Below are 23,364 nucleotides of genomic sequence, written 5' to 3'. Positions count from 1 at the left end.
AGAGTAAATAAAGCAGAATATATTGATAAAAGTCACCTTGTCCGAGAGAGATTTACACGGTTATCAAAACATCACACCGGAGTAAGGCTACATGAAACACAGCCCTTATTTTAAGTGTTTCTAAAATCCCTTATGGGAAAAATGAATGGTGGAAAAATGATTGGAACCATGTCCCTGTTTGACCGCTAGGTTTTAGGGGTATTATGACACCGCCACGACAGATATTTCACCGGATGTATAAATGTGAAGCATCCGCTTGGCATTTCCACTCACTACCAAATATGGTGATGAGAGGAAGCCCAGTGGCCAGCAGTGGGAGAAGATGGAGCAAGATTGATTTTTCTGCTAATTTTCTCATCTATTAAACATTTGATCTCCATCCAGTTTTCTGTTTCCAAAACTAGAATCTGTAACAAAAAGAGTGGACTGCATTTTGTATACTTTACCCTTTGCCAACGTTTCTAAAAATGGCGTTGTTTAGGAGTGCAAGGGCGAGTTGAGTTATTGCACTAGCGCACTTCAGAGTAGGCAGTCCCTAACGGATATATGCAAATAAATGCTAGAACACGCCAATAGGATCTCACTAGCTTGTGCTTGTCCTGCCCACTATTATTAATTTGCTCCAATTGGAAACGGCAGGTTCTCGTCTATCTTGGGATAGTTATACAAAACGTTGCCTCCACTGTGGGGCTTTATAAATGTAGGGTTAGTTGGTTGGGCCATTTTCTTTCCTTTTCCCATTTTTTGTATCACGTGTAATGGACTCTCACTCCAGTCCAGTTGGTGGCGGTAATGCACCTTTTTGGTTGCCAACCGCCATTTAAAAACAAAAGAGGTACGGACGTAAACATGACTAAGAACAATTTTGTCATTAGCGTTTTTATTTAGACATTTATTAACACAATGGAACTCAAAATATTACTAATTTAACTGCTCAGCATCACATACTTACGCCAGGTAGTCTTTACTTCGCGTTGGAGACAGGACTTGGTTGATATATGTTATCTAGGTAACGCTAGCTTGCTAGCTGCTAACGTTAGCTAACAATGGCCATGGTTTTTCACACTCAAATAGCCTCCATTATGGAGGTGCTAGCGAATACAGCCGTGGCAGAGGTCTGTAAACTCGTAGACGACGACTATGCAGTGTTTCGTTTGGAAATAACTCAAAGCCAGAAAGAAAACAGGGCATTGCGGAGGAAACTACAGCTACTGGAACTGAAGGTGTCACGGGAGCGCGCACTCGCCAGTCGTCCCAGTAGTGTCAAGATCCTCGACCGGTACAGAGGAATGGAAAGAGGTACATTTTTCAGCGGGGACTATCGCCCCGTTCCCCTCTGCACATGTGTGACTAGGTGTGTTAACCAGAATTGGGTCTTGGTCAGTTTTTGGATAGTATGCAATAATTCCCCTGATTACGTAACTATATTGCACAAAGACACAATATCATATTCTAAACAGATTCTTGATTTACTGCATTTACTATTATTTATTCATTGAAAACAATATGATGCATGGAATAGAATCAATCAATCGATCTATAAATAGTATATCAAGAAGTTATGCAAAGTGTTACCTTACATCCTGGCCAATTCTAGACAGTGTCAAAACTGTCAATAGTGTACAATATAGCGTTCAGCTTTGACAGTACCTAACCTAACCACCTCTTTATCCCCAATCATTCTCTCGGGTGAAGGACATCTCACTGGAGGCCACAGGAGCTTTGTAAAGCCAGCAGGACACAATACATGGAGAGATGACCAACCAATCACTGTTAATGAGGGGACTGGAACCTCAACCCAGTATGTTATCATGATAGAGGTTAGTGTAATAGTATTACATCAAAATTACAGTACATCATATGTGGCTAGTTTATTTCAGAAAGGCTCCCCTCAGCTATTCACTTACTTACATGTACATCCTCATTTATCTGCCATAGGGGAGCTTGTGAGACTTCCTTATGACATTGTTATCCAATTCTACTCATGTACCGGTAATAACCTCCCCTCTTCTTGTGTCAGGATGCAGAGGCTGAAAGTCCTGGAGTATCGTCCCTGGTCAAGCAGGAGAGGACTGTAGAAGAGGACCCACGACACAGCATCTCGGAGGTCAGTGTCACGCCGAACGCCATCCTAATGTCAGAGACTTTAACTGTAACACACAGGCTTTTACACACAGGATCTGACCACAGATCAGACCCAGAGAGACTGGGGCTGGGTACACTAGGCTGTCTTCCTGCTCCTGGCTCAGAGTATTTACCCGTATTTCACCAGAGCCAAAGGACTGTTCAATCCCGTGTAGATGGTGATGCGTTATACACTGGCGTTGATGATCTGTCTTGTTCTTAAGCTACAGAGATGGACCCTGGCAACATGCCCTTGGGTTTAGAGACACAGACTGATCTGTCTAGAGGGGACTGGAACCGGTACAGTAGTAGTGTATACTCTGAAGGGTGCGTAGATAAGAAAGGGGAGGGTCTGGTCGTAGATGTAGTAACTGTGAAAGTGGAGGGCGACATTCCTTCCACATGGAATACAGATAGTTACCTAGGAGACGGACTCTCACAGGACAGATATTTCATGGAAAGCTTAGAGACAAATCCCAATGTCGAGACCCACTCCCCTTTACATGCGTTCAGGGATCGCGACCCAGTGTCCATGCCGATGGGGCATTTTGATTCACACGGCCGCGTCCTTTTCGATCAGGTATTGAACTCAAATGACAGGGCTAGAGCCCAGGTTCAGGGAGGGGGAGCCACATCGGGCGATAGTAAAAAAAAAAAAAGGTTCCTCTGCATATTTTGTAACAAAGGCTTCAGCTGCCTCCAGAAGGTGCTTCCACCAGTGGTTCCACACAGCGGTGAAACTATTCAGCTGTACACAGTGTCACATGCACTTTGCCCAGTCTGGCAACCTGAAGAGGCACCAGAGGGTCCACACAAGGGAGAAATCCTACAGCTGCCCCCAGTGTGAGAAGAGGTTCTCCAACCAGCACCATCTGAAGATGCACCTGAAGGTCCACAAGGGAGAGAGGCCGTTCGCCTGTACACACTGCGTCAAGAGGTTCCCAGAATGGAGCTACCTCAGGATACACCAGCAGAAAAAACCATTCCACTCAGTAGTTTCTGATGTTTAGATCAAACCATTAAAGACAAATAAACATTTTCATTGTTGTCAGCAGAAAAAATCCACAGATGCATTTGGAATAACGAGAGTAACAGATTTCAGTGTTGAATATTCCTGGGTAGAATATTGCATCCAGACATTGTGTGATATATAAGGCATATATAAGCCTAAAAAGTCTGTTACATATTGTGTTTGTACTGTGTAGGCTATATGATGTTCTCAAATGCATATTTCATTACTTCCATTCAACTACTTAATTTTATCCCCAAGACACTTTTTTAATGACAAAATGAATGCAGTTTATCAAGTTCATACAGATTTCTAGTTGAGACGTGTTTTCATATAGAGTATTTAAACTTGTTTATGTTTTAATAAACACAAAATGGTACTTTTCATTCCAAGACTTTCATTGAGATTCTCTTTAGTATACATCACATCTGATCTCACCCTATTCTGCATACACCCAACACCGCTTACTAAATATACCTACACATACCCACACACTAACAAACACCTATTGTACACGTCAAAATAGTTTAGTCAGGTTTGTCTGATGATTACTTTTGACTTATCATAGGTGACTCATATTTACCCACAACATCATATTTATGTCCACCATGATGAGTTTAACAACAATTACATAATTCTGTAACTACAGTATAGGACTCAAATGTAGTGGGGATGGGTAAACACTCCATGTTGAAAGTGTGATTATTATTTGTGTGTGCGTGTGTACGTACCTGAGGGAGTGTATGTCTGTGTAATCTGTATCACCTGTCTCTTCCAGGAAAAGGAGGGTCCAGATGTGCTGCTGGTGAAGGTGGAGGGGTGTGAGGAGGGTCTGGAGAACCCTGAGGGGACCATGGTCATGGAGGACAACCAGACTACACCTCCTCCTGAACCCACAGAGGAACCAGCTGAGCAGCACAGGACCACACACAGTCTCACTGAGGTGAGCCCACTGTGAACTACTGTCTGAATGGTATTAGGTCAGGGTCCGTATCCACAAAGCCTCTCAGAGTAGGACTGCTGATATAGGATCAGTTTTGCCTTTTAGATCATAATGTATAAGACTATACAGACACGTGGGGTTCCTAGATCAGTACTCTTACTCTGAGATGTCTTGTGAGTAGAAAATTGGTCGTAAGTGCTGAGACTACAGACATTTTACTCCTACTCTATTGGGTAAAAATAAAAGCTATGCATGAAGCCTCTTTAGTCATAAGAGTCCCACCTAGTCAACAGATACACTACATGACCAAAAGTATGTGGACATCTCATTCCAAAATCATGGGCATTAATATGGAGTTGGTCCCCCCTTTGCTGCTACAGTGCATTTGGAAAGTATTTTCCACATTTTGTTACGTTACAGCCTTATTGTAAAATGGATTAAATAAATAAAATCCTCATCAATCTACACACAATACTCCATAATGACAAAGCGAAAACAGGTTTTTATAAATTTTAGCTAATTTATTAAAACTAAAAACCAGAAATACCTTATTTACATAAGTATTCAGACACTTTGCTATGAGACTCGAAATTGAGCTCAGGTGCATCCTGTTTCCATTGATCATCCTTGAGATGTTTCTACAACTTGCGGTCGCGGCCGGCTACGACAGAGCCTGGATTCGAACCAGGATCTCTAGTGGCACAGCTAGCACTGTGATGCAGTGCCTTAGACCACTGCGCCACTCGGGAGATGTTGTACTGAATCATACAGTATGGTTGTTAAGTCGAATTTTGATTACCGTCATATCAACACACTTGACACCCGTTCAACAACTAACTAAATCACTTTTGGCACAGTAGGCTAGGCATTAACTCACTTGCTGATTATGTTGCATAAAACGTTTGAAAGGTCTATCATTAATCACCAAACTCGTAGGCCCTAGATGCTGTCAATTGCTTATAGATCAATTTCCCAACTCATAACATGATGTAGTTTAATGGAATAATCGAAAGAAAAATGTGATTATTTATTAGCCTAGAGGGTATAAGTATTTAGGCAGATCATGTGACTTAGGCCTCATGTAAAGTCATTGTCAAAAGCGCAAAATATAGCCTACTGTTGCATGTAGATCTATAATGAACAATATAAAAGCAACATGTAAATTGTTTGTCCCATGTTTCATGAGCTGACTTAAAAGATCCCAGAAATGTTCTATACGCACAAAAAGCTTATTTCTCTCAAATGTTGTGCACAAATTACTTTACATCCCTGTTAGTGAGCATTTCTCCTTTGCCAAGATAATCCATCCACCTGACAGGTGTGGCATATCAAGAAGCTGATTAAACAGCATGATCATTACACAGGTGCACCTTGTGCTGGGGACAATAAAAGGCCACTCTAAAATGTGCAGCATTGTCAAACAACACAATGCCACAGATGTCTAAAGTTTTGAGGGAGTGTGCAGTTGGCATGCTGACTGCAGGAATGTCCACCAGAGCTGTTGCCAGAGAATTTAATGTTAATTTCTCCACCATAAGCCGCCTCCAACGTCATTTTAGAGAATTTGGCAGTATGTCCAACCGGCGTCACAACTGCAGACCATGTGTATGGCGTCATGTGGGCGAGCTGTTTGCTGATGTCATCATTGTGAACAGCGTGCCCCATGGTGGCGGTGGGGTTATAGTATGGGCAGGCCTAAGCTACGGACAACGAAGACAATTGCATTTTATCGATGGCAATTTGAATGCACAGAGATCCCGTGATGAGATCCTGAGGCCCATTGTGGTGCCATTCATCCGCCGCCATCACCTTATGTTTCAACATGATAATGCACAGCCACATGTCACAAGGATCTGTACACAATTCCTGGAAGCTGAAAATGTCCCAGTTCTTCCATGGACTGCATACTCACCAGACATGTCACCCATAGAGCATGTTTGGGATGCTCTCGATCGACGTATAAAACAGCGTGTTCCAGTTCCCGCCAATATCCAGCAACTTCGCACAGCCTTTAAAGAGGAGTGGGCCTTTAAAGACAACATTCCACAGGCCACACTCAACAGCCTGATCAACTCTATGCAAAGGAGATGTGTCACGCTGCATGAGGCAAATGGTCACACCAGATACTGACTGGCTTTCTGATCTACGCCCCTACCATTTTTAAAAGGTATCTGTGACCAACAGATGCATATCTGTATTCCCAGTCATGTGAAATCCATAGATTAGGGCCTAATGAATTTATTTCAATTGACTGATTTCCTTTGAATTATCAAACCAATAAAGAGTGTCAAGTAATCAAATCAACTAGCACGTTTGCATCGTATCAAATCAACTCATAGCAATCAATCATTGTCCAATAAGAAGATGCCCCATAGCAGGGTGCTCATATCAGATTTCTTGATCCAACATCCTCTCACTCTGTATCCCTTACAGTCAGTAGAGATGGAGGATGGGAAGCCTGATCTGCTGCTGGTCAAAGAGGAGACAATAGAAGACGGACCAGAGAGCATTGATCTGCTGAGTGGACTAAAGACGGGGGAGCAAGGTAAGGGAGAAATACAGACAGTGAGGGAAAAAAGTATTTGATCCCCTGCTGATTTTGTACGTTTGCCCACTGACAAAGAAATGATCAGTCTATAATTTTAAATGGTAGGTTTATTTGAACAGTGAGAGACAGAATAACAACAACAAAATCCAGAAAAACGCATGTCAAAAATGTTATAAATTGATTTGCATTTTAATGAGGGAAATAAGTATTTGACCCCTCTGCAAAACATGACTTAGTACTTGGTGGCAAAACCCTTGTTGGCAATCGCAGAGGTCAGACGTTTCTTGTAGTTGGCCACCAGGTTTGCACACATCTCAGGAGGGATTTTGTCCCACTCTTCTTTGCAGATCTTCTCCAAGTCATTAAGGTTTCGATGCTGACGTTTGGCAACTCGAACCTTCAGCTCCCTCCACAGATTTTCTATGGGATTAAGGTCTGGAGACTGGCTAGGCCACTCCAGGACCTTAATGTGCTCCTTCTTGAGCCACTCCTTTGTTGCCTTGGCCGTGTGTTTTGGGTCATTGTCATGCTGGAATACCATCCACGACCCATTTTCAATGCCCTGGCTGAGGGAAGGAGGTTCTCACCCAAGATTTGACGGTACATGGCCCCGTCCATCGTCCCTTTGATGCGGTGAAGTGGTCCTGTCCCCTTAGCAGAAAAACATCCCCAAAGCACGGGGGGCCAGTATGAAAAATGTATGCACTCACTAACTGTAAGTCGCTCTGGATAAGAGCGTCTGCTAAATGACAAACATTTAAATGTAAATGTGTTCTTGGGGTCATAGGCAGCATTCCTCCTCCTCCAAACACGGCGAGTTGAGTTGATGCCAAAGAGCTCCATTTTGGTCTCATCTGACCACAACACTTTCACCCAGTTCTCCTCTGAATCATTCAGATGTTCATTGGCAAACTTCAGACGGGCCTGTATATGTGCTTTCTTGAGCAGGGGGACCTTGCGGGCGCTGCAGGATTTCAGTCCTTCACGGCGTAGTGTGTTACTAATTGTTTTCTTGGTGACTATGGTCCCAGCTGCCTTGAGATCATTGACAAGATCCTCCCGTGTAGTTCTGGGCTCATTCCTCACCGTTCTCATGATCATTGCAACTCCACGAGGTGAGATCTTGCATGGAGCCCCAGGCCAAGGAAAATTGACAGTTATTTTGTGTTTCTTCCATTTGCGAATAATCGCACCAACTGTTGTCACCTTCTCACCAAGCTGCTTGGCGATGGTCTTGTATCCCATTCCAGCCTTGTGTAGGTCTACAATCTTGTCCCTGACATCCTTGGAGAGCTCTTTGGTCTTGGCCATGGTGGAGTGTTTGGAATCTGATTGATTGCTTCTGTGGACAGGTGTCTTTTATACAGGTAACAAGTTGAGATTAGGAGCACTCCCTTTAAGAGTAATCTCAACTCGTTACCTGTAGAAAATACACCTGGGAGCCAGAAATCTTTCTGATTGAGAGGGGGTCAAATACTTATTTCCCTCATTAAAATGCAAATCAATTTATAACATTTTTGACATGCGTTTTTCTGGATTTCTTTGTTGTTATTCTGTCTCTCACTGTTCAAATAAACCTACCATTAAAATTATAGACTGATCATTTCTTTGTCAGTGGGAAAACGTACAAAATCAGCAGGGGATCAAATACTTTTTTCCCTCACTGTATAGCCTACATAGAGTAATAGGTCTTCAATGGGAATAGTGATGCGACTGGCTATTATATTTTCTCCATTCATAAAATTAAATCAGTACAACTTATGTTTACAACCAAAACACACACATTATAATGTATGAACTTGACTAAGTAATTGACTCAAACTTCATATGTAGAGTTTTCTCTGCCATGTTTTTAAGATCTATTTTTTCTTCTTGCAGGTGGTTGGCTGGAGGATGACAGAGGAGACTGGGCGGCCATCTTGGATTCCCAAACCCAGACGGGTGCAGCCAATGACCCGGGGGATGACATCACTGAGCAGGCCAGGGACAGAGGTGACATAGTGGAGGTCAGTGGATGGGACAGCATCTTCAACTCTGGGCTGGAGAACAACACTGTTAACCACAACCAGAAACAGACTGTCGAACACAAAACAACAACCGAACTTAGTCTCCGTGACAACAGACTGGCTGAGACCAGGGCGAGGCGTAGATTTTGTCTGCGAGGACGGGTAGGTGTCGGTATGCGGCTGGAGAAAACAGACACCGACTCGGCTAGAGATGCTCCATCCTGCTCCTATAGTTGTGATTCAGAGAGACTGATGGCGCCTCAGGTTAACCCCCTAACAGGTGCTGCCTTCAGCCTGCCTTCTATAGGATCTGTCAACTGGAACATGGACCCTGCGACAACACAGACACTCCCTGGCCTTCATCCTCCTCAGACTCTCCTAAGGTTAAACCAGACCTCAGACAATGTCAGTGCCTCAACATTAAATGGCTACACAAGCCCATTGACAAATGACAGTAGTAGAGACGGAATCAGTAAAGGTGGCGGCGCCAAAGATAAACGATTTCCGTGTTCATTCTGTGGGAAAACCTTCCGTTTGCCCAAACAGGTGGTGATCCATCAGAGGATGCACACAGGGGAGAAACCATTCGACTGCCACCTGTGCCAGGCCAGTTTTTCAGACTTGTCCAACCTGAAGAGGCACAAGATGGTCCACACAGGGGAGAAACCCTACAGCTGCCTCCAGTGTGAGAAGAGGTTCTCCCGCCAGCACCATATGAAGATGCACCTGAAAGTCCACACGGGAGAGAGGTTCAAACTGCGGGAAGAGGTTCTCAGAGAGGAGTTACCTCAGGATACACCAACAGAAAATGTGTAGTGACATGTAATATAGTACTAGTTATTACTAATTCTGTTGGTTTTGGATGTAGTAGGGAACTGGATGAGGTGAACAGAGAAGATCAGGGGTCAGCAACAGGATTTGGGGGATTTTTGTTTTTGGTCAAAAAAAGACTAAAATCACCAGGAATTCAGCTGAAAGTATTCCCACAAATAAATAAAAAGTGTCTCAATGTAATCAAGGTATGACATTCTCTTTCTTTTCAAATACAGTCTCTTTGCGCTTAGTTTTGGTCAATTTGCAGTGTAGAAATTATAATTATTTTCCATCCCCTGACAAAAATCAGCCCACGGCTGATTCTAGTTGCCTACCCCTGTAGTAGATTATATGATGATGGTTGGTGTATGCAAATATGCTTCACTGATGAAAGGGACAACCGTGTCCTGTTTTTCTTTAGTACTTTTACCGCATTTTCTCCCCAATTGGTAGTTAGTCTTGTCCCTTCGCTGCAACTCCCCTACGGACTCGGGAGAGGTGAAGGTCGAGAGCCATGCGTCCACCGAAACACGACCCTGCCAAGCCGTACTGCTTCTTGACACGGAAGCCAGCCGCACCAATGTGTCTGAGGAAACACTATCCAGCTGGTGAATGAGTCAGCTTGCAGGTGCCCGGCCCGCCACAAGGAGTCGCTAGAGCGCGATGGGACAAGGAAATCCAGGCCGGCCAAACCCTCCCCTAACCCGGACGACGCTGGGAAATTGTGCGCCGCCTCATGTCTCCCGGTCACGGCCGGCTGTGACACAGCCTGGGATCGAACCCGGGGTCTGTAGTGACGCCTCAAGCACTGCAGTGCCTTAGACTACTGCGCCACTCAGGAGAGTTCTTGTCCTGTTGTTTGATGCTGGCGTTTATAATGAGGAAATGATAATGCCTTAATTCATGTTTACTTATACTGATCATGACAATGGGGTGAAACTCCTGGACAACAGTTGTGATAGTCCATTACATAATGTCAATTTTACTTTGACCTGTCCTGTTTTTAGGATATGTTGCTTAGTTAACATGTTAGCTATTTTTTTATTTTAATTGAGTGCCATTTAGGTTAGGCTAGTTGATCGGAGAAACCTGCATGATGTAAAAAGTGTCCGTCTCATTACATTGTCATACATTTTATCTCCAGCCTGTAGGCTTCAGAAAAGGCCACATACTTTTTCTACCATGTCCTATATCTGCTACATGATTTATGTTAGATAATTTATTTGATTGAACGTTGGTGGAGCGCTGCAGAGATGCGTTTCTCCAACAGCAACTTGGAGAGGCGCGCTGGGAATGGACAAGCAAAATATTTTGCAACCCTGCCGTTGACAAAAGCGGGCACTGCTTATCAAAGGGCGGAATCATTGCTCACCTAAAAAGGCCATATGCCACTGGTTGAGAGAAATTGTCATTGTTTTTGGCACAATTATGTGAGGTATGTGTTGTTTTCAGTGCAGTACATGTTGAGTGGCCTTCTCGATAGTCATGCTGAAAGTCTGTTGTTAATGTGTTCATAGAGAAATAACATTGTACCTGGTCAAAAAATGTTTTATTCAAAATTTTGCTAAGAGCCAGCAGTAGACTGATTGGTCAGCTGTTAGAACCAGTAAAGAGTGCTTTACCATTCTTGGGTAGCTCAGATTGAAGATATGACAAATAGGAGCGGCAACATATTCCTCTACCATCCTCAGTAGCTTTCCATCTAAGTTGTCAATTCCAGTGGTTCCTCATTATTCATTGCCAGCAATAATTTGTACACGCTAACTTTACAACATTTACATTTACATTGCTTTTCTTTCATAATTAGGTTTCTTATGCATGTGATGGCTCACAGATGGTTGTTGGCATTTCATTTGTCCACTTTGCCAATTAAGTAGTCATTTAAGTAAATGGTCACATCAAAGAGTTTTGTGACGAATGAGCCATCTGATTCAATAAAGGACTGAGTTGAATTAGTATTTTTCCATCATATTTTATATAATTTATCTTAGTTTCATAAGTTTCTTCTTCTTTTTGTTCAGTTTAGTCACATCATTTCTCAATTTACAGTAAGTTTGCCAATCAGATGTGCAACCAGACTTATTAGCTACTCTTTTTGCTTCATCTCTAACAACCATACAGTTTTTCAGTTCCTTGTCAATCCATGACACTTTAGCAGTTCTAAAGGTCAGTTTCTTAATAGGTGCATGCTTATCAATAACTGGAAGAAGCAATTTCATAAATGCATGAAGTGCAGCATCTGGATGCTCCTCATTACACACATTACATTACACAACAGACCAGCCAATCTTTAGATCTTCAACATAGGAATCACTACAAAATGTTTATACACTATTTTAGGCCCAGCTTTTGGAACTTTGGCTTTTCTGGATACAGCCACTGTATGTGGTCACTACATCCAATGGGTGTGGATACACCTTTAGAACACAGTTCTGCAGTGTTAGTAAAAATATGATTAATACACGTGGATGATATAGTTCCTGTACTGTTTGTAAACACCCTGGTAGGTTGATTAATAACCTGAACCAGATTACAGGCACTGTTTACAGTGAGCAGTTTCTTCTTGAGCGGACTCGATGACCCAGGTCACCCAGAAAATAGACCTCTCTGTTAACATTACATACACTATCAAGCATTTCAAACACATTATCCAGATACAGACTGCTAGCACTTGGTGGTCGATAGCAGCACCCCAAAAGAATAGGCTTTAGATGTGGCAAGTGAACGTGCAACCACAACACCTCAACAACCTTTGACATGAGATCTGCTCTGAGCTTCACAGGAATTTGGCTCTGAACATATACATCGACACCTCCCCCATACACTGAGTGTACAAAACATTAAGAACACCTGCTCTTTCCATGACAGACTGACCAGGTGAATCCAGGTAAAAGCTATGATCCCTTATTGATGTCACTTGTTAAATCCACTTCAAGCATAGATGAAGGGAATGAAACAGGTTAAAGAAGGATTTTTAAGCCTTGAGACAATTGAGACATGGATTGTGTATGTGTGCCATTCAGAGGGTGAACGGGCAAGACAAAATATTTAAGTGCATTTGAACGGGGTATGGTAGTAGGTGCCAGGCGCACTGGTTTGTGTCAAGAACTGCAAAGCTGCTGGGTTTTTCACGTTCAACAGTTTCCCGTGTGTATCAAGAATGGGGGGTGCAACTCAGTATTAGGAAGAGCCCCACCTGTTTTGTGCCCCACCTGTTTAGCAAAAACATTTGTGCATTAATACGTGTCACATATCAGTTTGCAAACAATGTAAAAAAATATATATATTTAATCAAGCTGCATACTCTCTTTTTTGCTTTCTGTGGTGGTGGGGCAGCCAGCGGATAATATGAAGTGTAGGGGTTGGTAATGTTCTCTAGTTGTGCCATGATTGGCTCAGTGTTCTGTCACTCATGGGGACACTACGTAACCGCAAAATCTAAGGGTAGAGCGTGAAAATTCAAGCCCCTTGGGTGCCGTCATAGAGTTACATTAGAAGTGCCCATCCAAGAAGGCTCAAGGTCATTGGTCACAGATAAAATGACGTCAAATTACATTATATCTACAGTAGAGTGATTGGACTCATCATGTCAACATCATACTTTCAACATCATACTAGCAAGCTAGCAGTCATCATCATGAATCAAGTCGACAATCTGCTGGCAAATCCTTTTCAATCCTTGTCATATGAAGCAAAATAATTAAGATAAATTATAGGTAAAACGTATCAGTGCTCATCGGCCTCTGGACATAAACATTACACAACAAGTTGGAAATCGTAAATTCAACAATGAGTGGTTTGGAAGGAATCAGTGGCTAACTGCAAGCATTGCAAAGCAATCACTAGCCTGCTATTCAGTGGAGTGGGTGTGTGGTCCAAGTCTGGGTTTAAGGGTCTCTTTTCCAAGCTTAAAAGGATAAACATTCAACATTGGCCATGCCGTCAATCCAGCATGACTTCTGCCACACTCAAAACAACTGGAAACTCTGAACTGGGAAATCTCAGACCTCAGTGAGTTCAAGATAACTGGGAACTCTGAAAAAAAAACGAGCTCCAACTGGGAAAATACATTTTGAACGGTCATCCAACTCAGAATTGCAAGTCGGGAACTCTGGGATCTTTCTAGAGCTACGACCTGAAGATCAGTGACGTCATCATGATTCAACCTTGTTTTTTTCAGAGTTCCCAGTTGTCTTGAAAGCACCATAAATCCAGAGAATGCCAGACTTTGATGAGAAAGTTTGATGACAAAATTTGCACCGCTACGCCACCTTGCTTTTCAAGTGAGCACAACAAGGTGAGTCCAAAAATGTCTTGTATGCTGCTGCATAAATTATGTAATATGCCAGGGAGATATGTATACTGTAGGTAAGAAAGTAATACTAAGTGTATGTTGTGTAGTAAGCTGTTAGTAGCCCATGTGCCTCACCCTAATAATTTGGTCCCTTTTCCCATCATAATTTTAGAGAAATGTAATAATCGAATATTGTAAGAGCTTTCATTGTCTGCTTATATTCCCCCTTTATTTATCCTACAGTTCTGACTTGGTGTACAGGGAGAATATAGTAAGAACGGCCCATGTTCTGAATTCTATCGATGTACATTTCAAACGTGCTGAACAAATAGTTAAATTGACTACGTCCGTCCTAGCTCGCTCATTAATGTCTTAATCGAAATTACGGATTGCCTCTTATCCGCTTGTCGTCCCCTTATGCCATAGTTTGTACATCTCAATTGTCAATAGAAACCACATTTGTTTAAGCATGTTAGCCATATCAGCTATGTTTTTTAAAGTCAGTAAATGAGGCTGAATGAACTGTTTCGCTGCCAGACAAGGCTCCGCTGATAGCCAGGTGTAGCAGTGGTAAGGTGTTGGGACTCTGCTGTTGGGACAGCTTTATGTAGGCCCTAAAAGTTTGTGTGCATCGTTTGTCACCGTTATAGTGCAATTAATTTATTGTTTAGTGTTGTGGTTTTGCAGGCATGCATGTAAAAACGGTAAATTTTTCCCCCCACCATTTTTGCTCAAAGCGCTGGTAGTGCGTTCAGATTTCTAGCACCTGAAGCATGCGCAAAACCATGTAAACACGTGCACGACCTCAGCAAGTATGCATGCCTCTCAACATGTATTTTCATCTTGTGTGCATGCTTCAGGTGATAGAAATCTGAACGCACGACCAGCACTTTAATTTAGTAGGCCACCTACTGTGTGGGATAGAAACAGGATTCCAAAAAAACTGAACTGATGTGGGGGGGGTATTCATACAAACAACCAAAAAAATATAAAATAAATGAAATCAAACAAATGTATTTTTTAAACATACTTGTATTTTTTAATTCAATTATGTTTTAAAAAACAAACAAATTCAAATCCAAAACAGAATGTAAGTATCCAGTTTCAGTTGAGCAAAATCATATATATTGAACAAAAATATAAACGCAACATATAAAGTGTTTCATGAGCTGAAATAAAAGATCCCATAAATGTTCAATACGCATAAAAAGCTTATTTCTCTCAAATGTTGTGCCAAAATTTGTTTACATCCCTGTTAGTGATAATTTCTCCTTTGCCAAGATAATCCACCCACCTACCAAGTGTGGCATATCAAGAAGCTGATTAAACAGCATGATTATTACACAGGTGCACCTTGTGCTTGGGACAATAAAAGGCCACTCTAAAATGTGCAGTTTTGTCAAACAACACAATAACGCAGATGTCTCAAGTTTTGAAGGAGCGTGTAATTGGCATGCTGACTGCAGGAATGTCCACCAGAGCTGTTGCCAGAGAATGTAATGTTCATTTCACTACCATAAGCCACCTCCAACGTTTTTGAGAATTTGGCAGTACATCTAACCGGCCTTACAAACGCAGACCACATGTAACCACGCCAGCCCAGCACCTCCCCATCTGGCTTCTTCACCTGCGGGATCGTCTGAGACCAGCCACCCAGACAGCTGATGAAACTGTGGGTTTGCACAACCAAAGAATTTCTGCAAAAACCGTCTCAGGGAAGCTCATCTGCGTGCTCGTCGTCCTCGCCAGGGTCTTGACCTGACTGCAGTTCGGCGTCGTAACCGACTTCAGTGGGCAAATGCTCACCTTTGATGGCCACTGGCACGCTGGAGAAGTGTGGTCTTCACAGATTAATCCCGGTTTCAACTGTACCATGCAGATGGCAGACAGCGTGTATGGCGTCATGTGGGCGAGCGGTTTGCTGATGTCAACGTTGTGAACTGAGTGCCCAGTGGTGGCGGTGGGGTTATGGTATGGCCAGGCATATGCTACGGGCAACAAACACAATTGCATTTTATCGAGATACCGTGATGAGATCCTGAGGCCCATTGTGGTGCCATTCATCCGCCGCCATCACCTTATGTTTCAGCATGATAATGCACAGCCCCATGTTGCAAGGATCTGTACACAATTCCAATTGTGCTATTTGGTGGTTTTTTCGCATTGTTTGTAACTTATTTTGTACATAATGTTGATGCTACCGACTCTTTATAGAAAAAATATTCGTCCAGTTCGAGGAGAGTAATCGCTGTTCTGATATCCAGAAGCTCTTTTCGGTCACTGGGCACTCAGTTTTGTGCGTATGACCGAAAAGAGCTTCTGGATATCAGAACAGCGATTACTCTCCTCGAACTGGACGAAGATTTTTTCTATAAAGAGTCGGACGCGAAGGATATAATGTTGCTCCCAGTTTGCAAAGCTAATTTACACACAGCACTGACACACACTTACCCCACCAGACATACCAGCAGTTTTTTTTTTCACAGTCCCCAGATCCAGAATAAATTCAAGGAAACGGCAGGTAGTTTAGTGGTTAAGAGCGTTGTGCCAGTAATCGAAAGGTCGCTGGTTCTAATCCCCGAGCCGACTAGGTGAAAAATCTGCCGATGTGCCCTTGAGCAAGGCACTTAACCCTAATTGCTCCTGTAAGTCGCTCTGGATAAGAGTGTCTGCTAAATGACTAAAATTTAATGTAAAATGAAACGTACAGTATTATACAGAGTCATGATTGCATGGAACTCCCTTCAATCTCATATAGCACAAGTGAACAGCAAACATGGTTTTCAAAAAACAAATAAAGCAACACCTCATGGCACAACGCCTCTCCCCCATGTGACCTACTTGTTGTGTGGATGTACTGCTGTGTGTGTAACTGATAGATGAACACACACTACATGTTAATGTTTTTAAATGTATGTAAATAGTCTCGTCTGTAATGTCAGACCCCAGTAAGACTAGCATTCGCCATTGGTGTCGGCTAATGGGGATCCTAATAAAAAATATTATAACTACAGTATCTTTCAAGCGCAGAGCAGATTTGTTTAGAAAGAACAGTGTGTTAGCAAGAATAGAGTAGAAAATAATAGAATGGCTTTATTCCATCACCTCAGTAAGGTAAATATTAAAACAGTCATTGTTCTAGCCTAGGTTTACTGTCTCTAAAAACAGGTATTTACACAAGCCCATTTCAAATGACAAGTTAACAAAGGGTTAATGAGAGGTATGTGGTTAATTACCCTCCTAAACAGAAGTTAAAAGGACATACACTCCCCAGTTTGTAGAGACCAGTCAGTCAGGAATATGAAGTACAGGTGCACATTCGTTTGATCATTAATATTTCACCCCAGTCACAAGACCAGGGTAATATTTGTTATGAATAGACCATAGGCAAAACCTAATTCAGAGGGGAAATATAGTGACAGTGTTTTGGCTATGCCAGCACACCAAACAACAAGTCTGTATCATGTGAGAATGTGAGCGTGCACAGATGCTCAACTGAGGGACTTAGTAATCCTCCCCCCCAAAACTCCAGGTTATTTCACATGATAACTATAATATTATAGCTAAATAATAGTTTCTAGATATCCCCTGTGTACATCTCAAGCCACACTGCTACGATTTATCCTTGTTGTGGACACTCCTATGTCTGATAAGGTAACTCAGGAATGAGAAGCTCTTGTAACACAGTTTACACTTGAAGGGCCTCTCCTTGATGTGAATGGTCTGGTGCTTCTTCATATAGGTCGCCTTAGCAAAGCGCTTCCCACACGTGGGGCAGGCGTATGGCTTGTCTGCGTCCGTGCTAACGCTCGGTCTCCCATGTTGTGACCCAATGACACCAGTGGAGGTAGAAGCAGGAGCCACCACCCTCAGGTGGTTAGTCTTTGAGCTCCCTCCTTGACCTCTAGCCATTGTTTGGGTGTTGTTGGGATTGTGTGCTGTGTTATAGGCTAGGTACCTCTGGTGGTGAACGCCCATCCTGACCCTGTCTGTATTGGTGGGGTAACTATGAGGTAGCTGAGGAAGGCTAGACCCAGGTCCAGACCCAGGACTTCTATGAACCCAGTCACTAGGCATTAGACAAGACCCTGAAGGAGAAGACATACTTGCTGCTAGACTACCACCAGGGGGGTCTCCCACCACTCTCTGTGAAAGCTGAAGCCCAGGATGACCTGCTCCGTTCTTTATGGATACTGTGGTGTTTGTATCATAGGAACAGGAGGGTCTATCTCTATCAGCCCCAGGTCCTGCTTCATCCCTGCACTGAGACTGTGAAGAGAAGGGTCTGGGCTGCAGACTGGATCCCTGACTGGAACCTCTGTCTTTCTGATGACCACTAGGACTGAGGTTGTTCAGTCTACCTGTCCACTGGTTGTGTTCTGTGTGTTGGTGGAGTCTCGGTCCCTCGCGGTTCGGTCCCGGTTCCGACTCGGGAAGGAAGAGCGTCGGCTCCTGGTTCAGGGTCCTGATCAGGAGCCAGGGCTTGTGACCAGCCACCTCAGAGGGCCAGTCTATCCTGCCAGCAACACCAGATATCAGCAGGTCCTCATGGACTGCAGACTGTAAACACAAATTGTACAGAAGAGCATATAAAGGTTTATAAAATAAACTATTTGCTGTACACACAGAAACATGACATGATAATGATCAAACGTTAACCACAGTCAAGTCCGTCTCTAACACTGATTCAAGTACCTAACAATATGGAGCCATTGGAGTTCATTATAAAGTCTATATGCGTTGATTCAAGAATTAAGTATAATGTTTTGGTTCGTCCCTGCAATGATACAAAAATAACCAAGTCAGTCAGCACAGAGTCAATTTTGTATTTAATTTCAACAAAATGTTCATAAACGCACATAAAGTGAAGTAGAGTTTTTATTGCACAAAACAATACATTTGACAAGTAGAATAACTTTTCTTACTATGGTAACACCTTACCTTTTCTGTAAACTTGGTACCCACATTTTGATAAAATGAATTTTAGAATACTTTGGAAAAGGTTCAACATTACATTACACACATCTTCACTACTTTATGTCAAGTAAACATTAATTGAGGCACTATCCTTATCTCACTATAAAACACCAGTATCAAACAGGACAAAGTTGTCACTTTTCATCAGTGAAGCATTTTTACAGACACCATCACACCAACCATCACCATATCATCTACTCTGCCTCATCATTTATTCTTTCCTCAATTCACCTCATCTAGTTTCCTATACATCAAAAACCAACAGAATTAACTACAAACTAACTAGTACTACAATACATATCACACTACTCTATACATGGGCCGTGTGCATTTTCTGCTGGTGTATCCTGAGGTACACTACATTACAAAAAGTACGTGGACACCTGCTCATCGAACATCTCATTCCAAAATCATGGGCATTAATATGGAGTTTGTCCCCCCTTTGTTGCTAAAACAGCCTCCACTCTTCTGGGAAGGCTTTCCACTAGATGTTGGAACATTGCTGCAGGGACTTGCTTCCATTCATACATTTACATTTACATTTTAGTCATTTAGCAGACGCTCTTATCCAGAGCGACTTACAGTTAGTGAGTGCATACATTTTTTCATACTGGTCCCCCGTGGGAAACGAACCCACAACCCTGGCGTTGCAAGCGCCATGCTCTACCAACTGAGCTACACGGGACTATTCAGCCACAAGAGCATTAGTGAGGTCGGGCACTAATGTTGGGCGAGTAGGCCTGGCTCACAGTCGGCGTTCCAATTCATCCCAAAGATGTTAGATGGGGTTGAGGTCAGGGCTCTGTGCAGGCCAGTCAAATTCTTCCACACTGATCTCGACAAACCATTTCTGTATGGACCTCGCTTTGTGCACGGGGGTAATGTCATGCTGAAACAGGAAAGGGCCCCAAACTGTTGCCACAATGTCTAGAATGTAATTGTATGCTGTAGCGTTAAGATTTTCCTTCACTGGAACTAAGGAGCCTAGCCCGAACCATGAAAAACAGCCCCAGACCATTTTTCTTCCCTCACCAAACTTTACAGTTGGCACTATGCATTGGGGAAAGTAGCGTTCTCCTGGCATCTGCCAAACCCAGATTTGTCAGTTTGACTGCCAGATGGTAAAGTGTGATTCATCACTCCAGAGAACGCGTTTCCACTGCTCCATAGTCCAATGGCGGCGAGCTTTACACGACTCCAGCCGACACTTGGCATTGCGCATGGTTAACTTAGGCTTGTGTGCGGCTGCTCGGCCATGGAAACCCATTTCATGAAGCTCTCGATGGAACAGTTATTTTGCTGACGTTGCTTCCAGAGGTAGTTTTGGAACTCGGTAGTGAGTGTTGCAACTGAGGACAGACGATTTTTACGCGCTACGCGCTTCAGCACTCAGCGGCCACGTTCTGTGAGCTTGTGTGGCCTACCACTTCGCGGCTGAGCAGTTGTTGCTCCTAGATGTTTCCACATCACAATAACAGCAGTTACAGTTGACCGGGGCAGCTCTAGCAGGGCAGAAATTTGACGAACTGACTTGTTGGAAATCCTATGACGGCGCCACGTTGAAAGTCACTGAGCTCTTCAGTAAGGCCATTCTACTGCCAATGTTTGTCTATGGAGATTGCATGGCTGTGTGCTCGATTTTATACACCTGTCAGCAACGGGTGTGGCTGAAATAGAAACCACTCATTTGATGGGATGTCCACATACTTTTGTATATATTGTGTAGCTCCTTTGAGAACCTCTTCCCGCCCACAAGCGAACAGCCTCTCTTCAGGTACATCTTCAGCTGATGGGAAAACCTTTCCTCACACTGGGGCAGCCTAAGGGTTTCTCCTGTGTGGACTCCCAGGTGCCTCTTCAGGTTGGGCGAGTGTGAAAAACTGGCCTGGTACAGTTGGCAGCCTAACCAGGGAGCGTCTGTGTTGTCGCAGGGTTCATGTTCCAGGTGATAGATCCTATAGAAGGCAGGCTGAAGGCAGCACCTGTTCGGGGGTTAACCTGAGGCGCCATAAATCACAACTATAGGAGAAGGACGGAGAATCGCTAGCCGAGTCTGTGTCTGTTCTCTCCCGCCACATACCGACACCGCCCTGTCCCCGCAGACCAAATCTATGCCTCGCTTTGGTCTCAGCCAGTCTGTTGTCATGGAGACTAAATTCGGTTGGTGTTTTGTGTTCGACTGTCTGTTTCTGGTTGTGGTTAACAGTGTTGTTCCCCAGCCCAGAGTTGAAGATGCTGTCCCATCCACTGACCTCCACTATGTCACCTCTGGTCCTGGCCTGCTCAGTGATGATTTCCCCTGGGCCCTTGGCTGCACCAGTCTGGGTCTGGGGATCCAAGATGGCTGCCCAGTCTCCTCTGTTAGCCTCCAGCCAACCACCTAGAGGAAGAGGTTAGAAAATAGACTAAAAACATGGCAGATAACTCTACATAAATTGAGTTTTTTTTTGTCAATTACCTGGTCAAGTTCATACATTATAATGTGTGTTTTAGTATGTAAACACATGTTGTATTGATTTCATTTTATGAATGAAGAAAAAACAATAGCCAGGTGCATCACTATTCCCATTGAAGATCTATTACTGTATGTAGGCTATATGTATTTCTCCCTTACCTTGCTCCCCCATCTTTAGTCCACTCAGCAGGTCAATGCTCTCTGGTCCATCTTCTATTGTCTCCTCTTTGACCAGCAGCAGATCAGGCTTCCCATCCTCCATGTCTACTGGCTGTAAGAGATACAGAGTGAGAGGATGTTGGATCAAGAAATCTGATATGAGCACCCTGCTATGGAGCATCTTCTGATTGGGCAATGAGGGATTGCTATGAGTGCTATGCAAATATGTTAGGTGATTTGATACTATGCAAACGTGCTAATTAATTTGATTACTTGACATTTTTTAATGGTTTGAGCATTCAAAGGCATGGTCCCACACTTAAGACAAAATGAATCAAGACCTGGGGCCGTATCCACAAAGCGCCTCATAGTAAGAGTGCTGGTCAAGGATCAGATCCCCACCTGTCTATATAGTCTTATTCATTATGATCTAAAAGGCAAAACTGATCCTAGATCAGCACTCCTACTCTGAGAGGCTTTGTGGATACGGGCCCTGACCTAATACCATTCAGACAGTAGTTTACAGTGGGCTCACCTCAGTGAGACTGTGTGTGGTCCTGTGCTGCTCAGCTGGTTCCTCTGTGGGTTCAGGAGGAGGTGTAGTCTGGTTGTCCTCCACAACTATGGTCCCCTCAGGGTTCCCCAGACCCTCCTCACACCCCTCCTCCTTTACCAGCAGCACCTCTGGACCCTCCTCCTCCTGGAAGAGAGAGGTGATACAGATTACACAGACATACATTCCCTCAGGTACGTACACACACAGATACTAAACACACTTTCAACATGGAGTGTTTACCCATCCCCACTACATTTGAGTCCTATACTGTAGTTACAGAATGACTTCATTGTTGTTAAACCCATCATGGTGGACATAAATATGATGTTGTGGGTAAAAATAAGTCAGCTATGATACGTCAAAAGACATCATCAGACAAACCTGACTATTGTGACGTGTACAGTAGGTGTTTGTTAGTGTTTGGGTATGTGTAGGTATATTTAGTAAGTGTATATTGGTTATAAAGTGCTGTCTGGTGTATGCAGAATAGGGTGAGATCAGATGTGGTGTATACTAAAGAGTCAATGAAAGTCTTAGAATGAAAAGTCCAAATTTGTGTTTATTAAACATAAACAAGTGTTAAATACACCATATGAAAACCACACATACAGTGAGGGAAAAAAGTATTTGATCCCCTGCTGATTTTGTACGTTTTCCCACTGACAAAGACATGATCAGTCTATAATTTTAATGGTAGGTTTATTTGAACAGTGAGAGACAGAATAACAACAAAAAAATCCAGAAAAACGCATGTCAAAAATGTTATAAATTGATTTGCATTTTAAAGAGGGAAATAAGTATTTGACCCCTCTGCAAAACATAACTTAGTACTTGGTGGCAAAACCCTTGTTGGCAATCGCAGAGGTCAGATGTTTCTTGTAGTTGGCCACCAGGTTTGCACACATCTCAGGAGGGATTTTGTTCCACTCCTCTTTGCAGATCTTCTCCAAGTCATTAAGGTTTCGAGGATGACGTATGGCAACTCGAATCTTCAGCTCCCTCCACAGATTTTCTATGGGATTAAGGTCTGGAGACTGGCTAGGCCACTCCAGGACCTTAATGTGCTTCTTCTTGAGCCACTCCTTTGTTGCCTTGGCTGTGTGTTTTGGGTCACTGTCATGCTGGAATACCCATCCACGACTCATTTTCAATGCCCTGGCTGAGGGAAGGAGGTTCTCACCCATGATTTGACGGTACATGGCCCCGTCCATCGTCCCTTTGATGCGGTGAAGTTGTCCTGTCCCCTTAGCAGAAAAACACCCCCAAAGCATAATGTTTCCACCTCCATGTTTGACAGTGGGGATGGTGTTCTTGGGGTCATAGGCAGCATTCCTCCTCCTCCAAATACGGCGAGTTGAGTTGATGCCAAAGAGCTCGATTTTGGTCTCATCTGACCACAACACTTTCACCCAGTTCTCCTCTGAATCATTCAGATGTTCATTGGCAAACTTCAGACTGGCCTGTATATGTGCTTTCTTGA

The 23,364-nt window shown here is 43.3% G+C and overlaps 2 protein-coding genes across 2 annotated transcripts; one reads left to right on the top strand and one right to left on the bottom strand.

Annotated features, from left to right (window-relative positions):
- Nucleotides 1–6,589: 6,589 nt before the first annotated feature.
- LOC121536079 (zinc finger protein 775-like) lies at nt 6,590–9,952 on the top strand. Its single transcript, XM_041843384.2, has 2 exons — nt 6,590–6,621; nt 8,503–9,952. The coding sequence occupies exon 2, from the start codon at nt 8,805–8,807 to the stop codon at nt 9,444–9,446; it is 642 nt and encodes a 213-aa protein (XP_041699318.2). The 5' UTR covers nt 6,590–6,621; nt 8,503–8,804; the 3' UTR covers nt 9,447–9,952.
- A 6,853-nt stretch (nt 9,953–16,805) lies between these two features.
- LOC121535910 (zinc finger protein 850-like) lies at nt 16,806–21,364 on the bottom strand. Its single transcript, XM_041843129.2, has 3 exons — nt 21,329–21,364; nt 20,967–21,094; nt 16,806–18,297 (listed from the first exon to the last, which is right to left on the bottom strand). The coding sequence occupies exons 1-3, from the start codon at nt 21,339–21,341 to the stop codon at nt 17,350–17,352; spliced, it is 1,089 nt and encodes a 362-aa protein (XP_041699063.2). The 5' UTR covers nt 21,342–21,364; the 3' UTR covers nt 16,806–17,349.
- Nucleotides 21,365–23,364: the final 2,000 nt, after the last annotated feature.

Source organism: Coregonus clupeaformis, unplaced genomic scaffold, assembly GCF_020615455.1.
Source record: "Coregonus clupeaformis isolate EN_2021a unplaced genomic scaffold, ASM2061545v1 scaf0257, whole genome shotgun sequence".
In the NCBI taxonomy this organism is placed as follows: domain Eukaryota; kingdom Metazoa; phylum Chordata; class Actinopteri; order Salmoniformes; family Salmonidae; genus Coregonus; species Coregonus clupeaformis.
Note: the sequence above shows the minus strand (reverse complement) of the source record. Positions and strands in the feature narration are given on the sequence as shown.

Bases quoted from the DNA above. Each gene is read 5' to 3' on its own strand.
- LOC121535910 (XM_041843129.2), bottom strand. The intron at 18,298-20,966 runs GTCAGTGGATGG...TTGTGTTTACAG, and splicing joins CCAGAGGTGACATAGTGGAG to TCTGCAGTCCATGAGGACCT.
- LOC121536079 (XM_041843384.2), top strand. From the start codon at position 8,805: ATGCGGCTGGAGAAAACAGACACCGACTCGGCTAGAGATGCTCCATCC.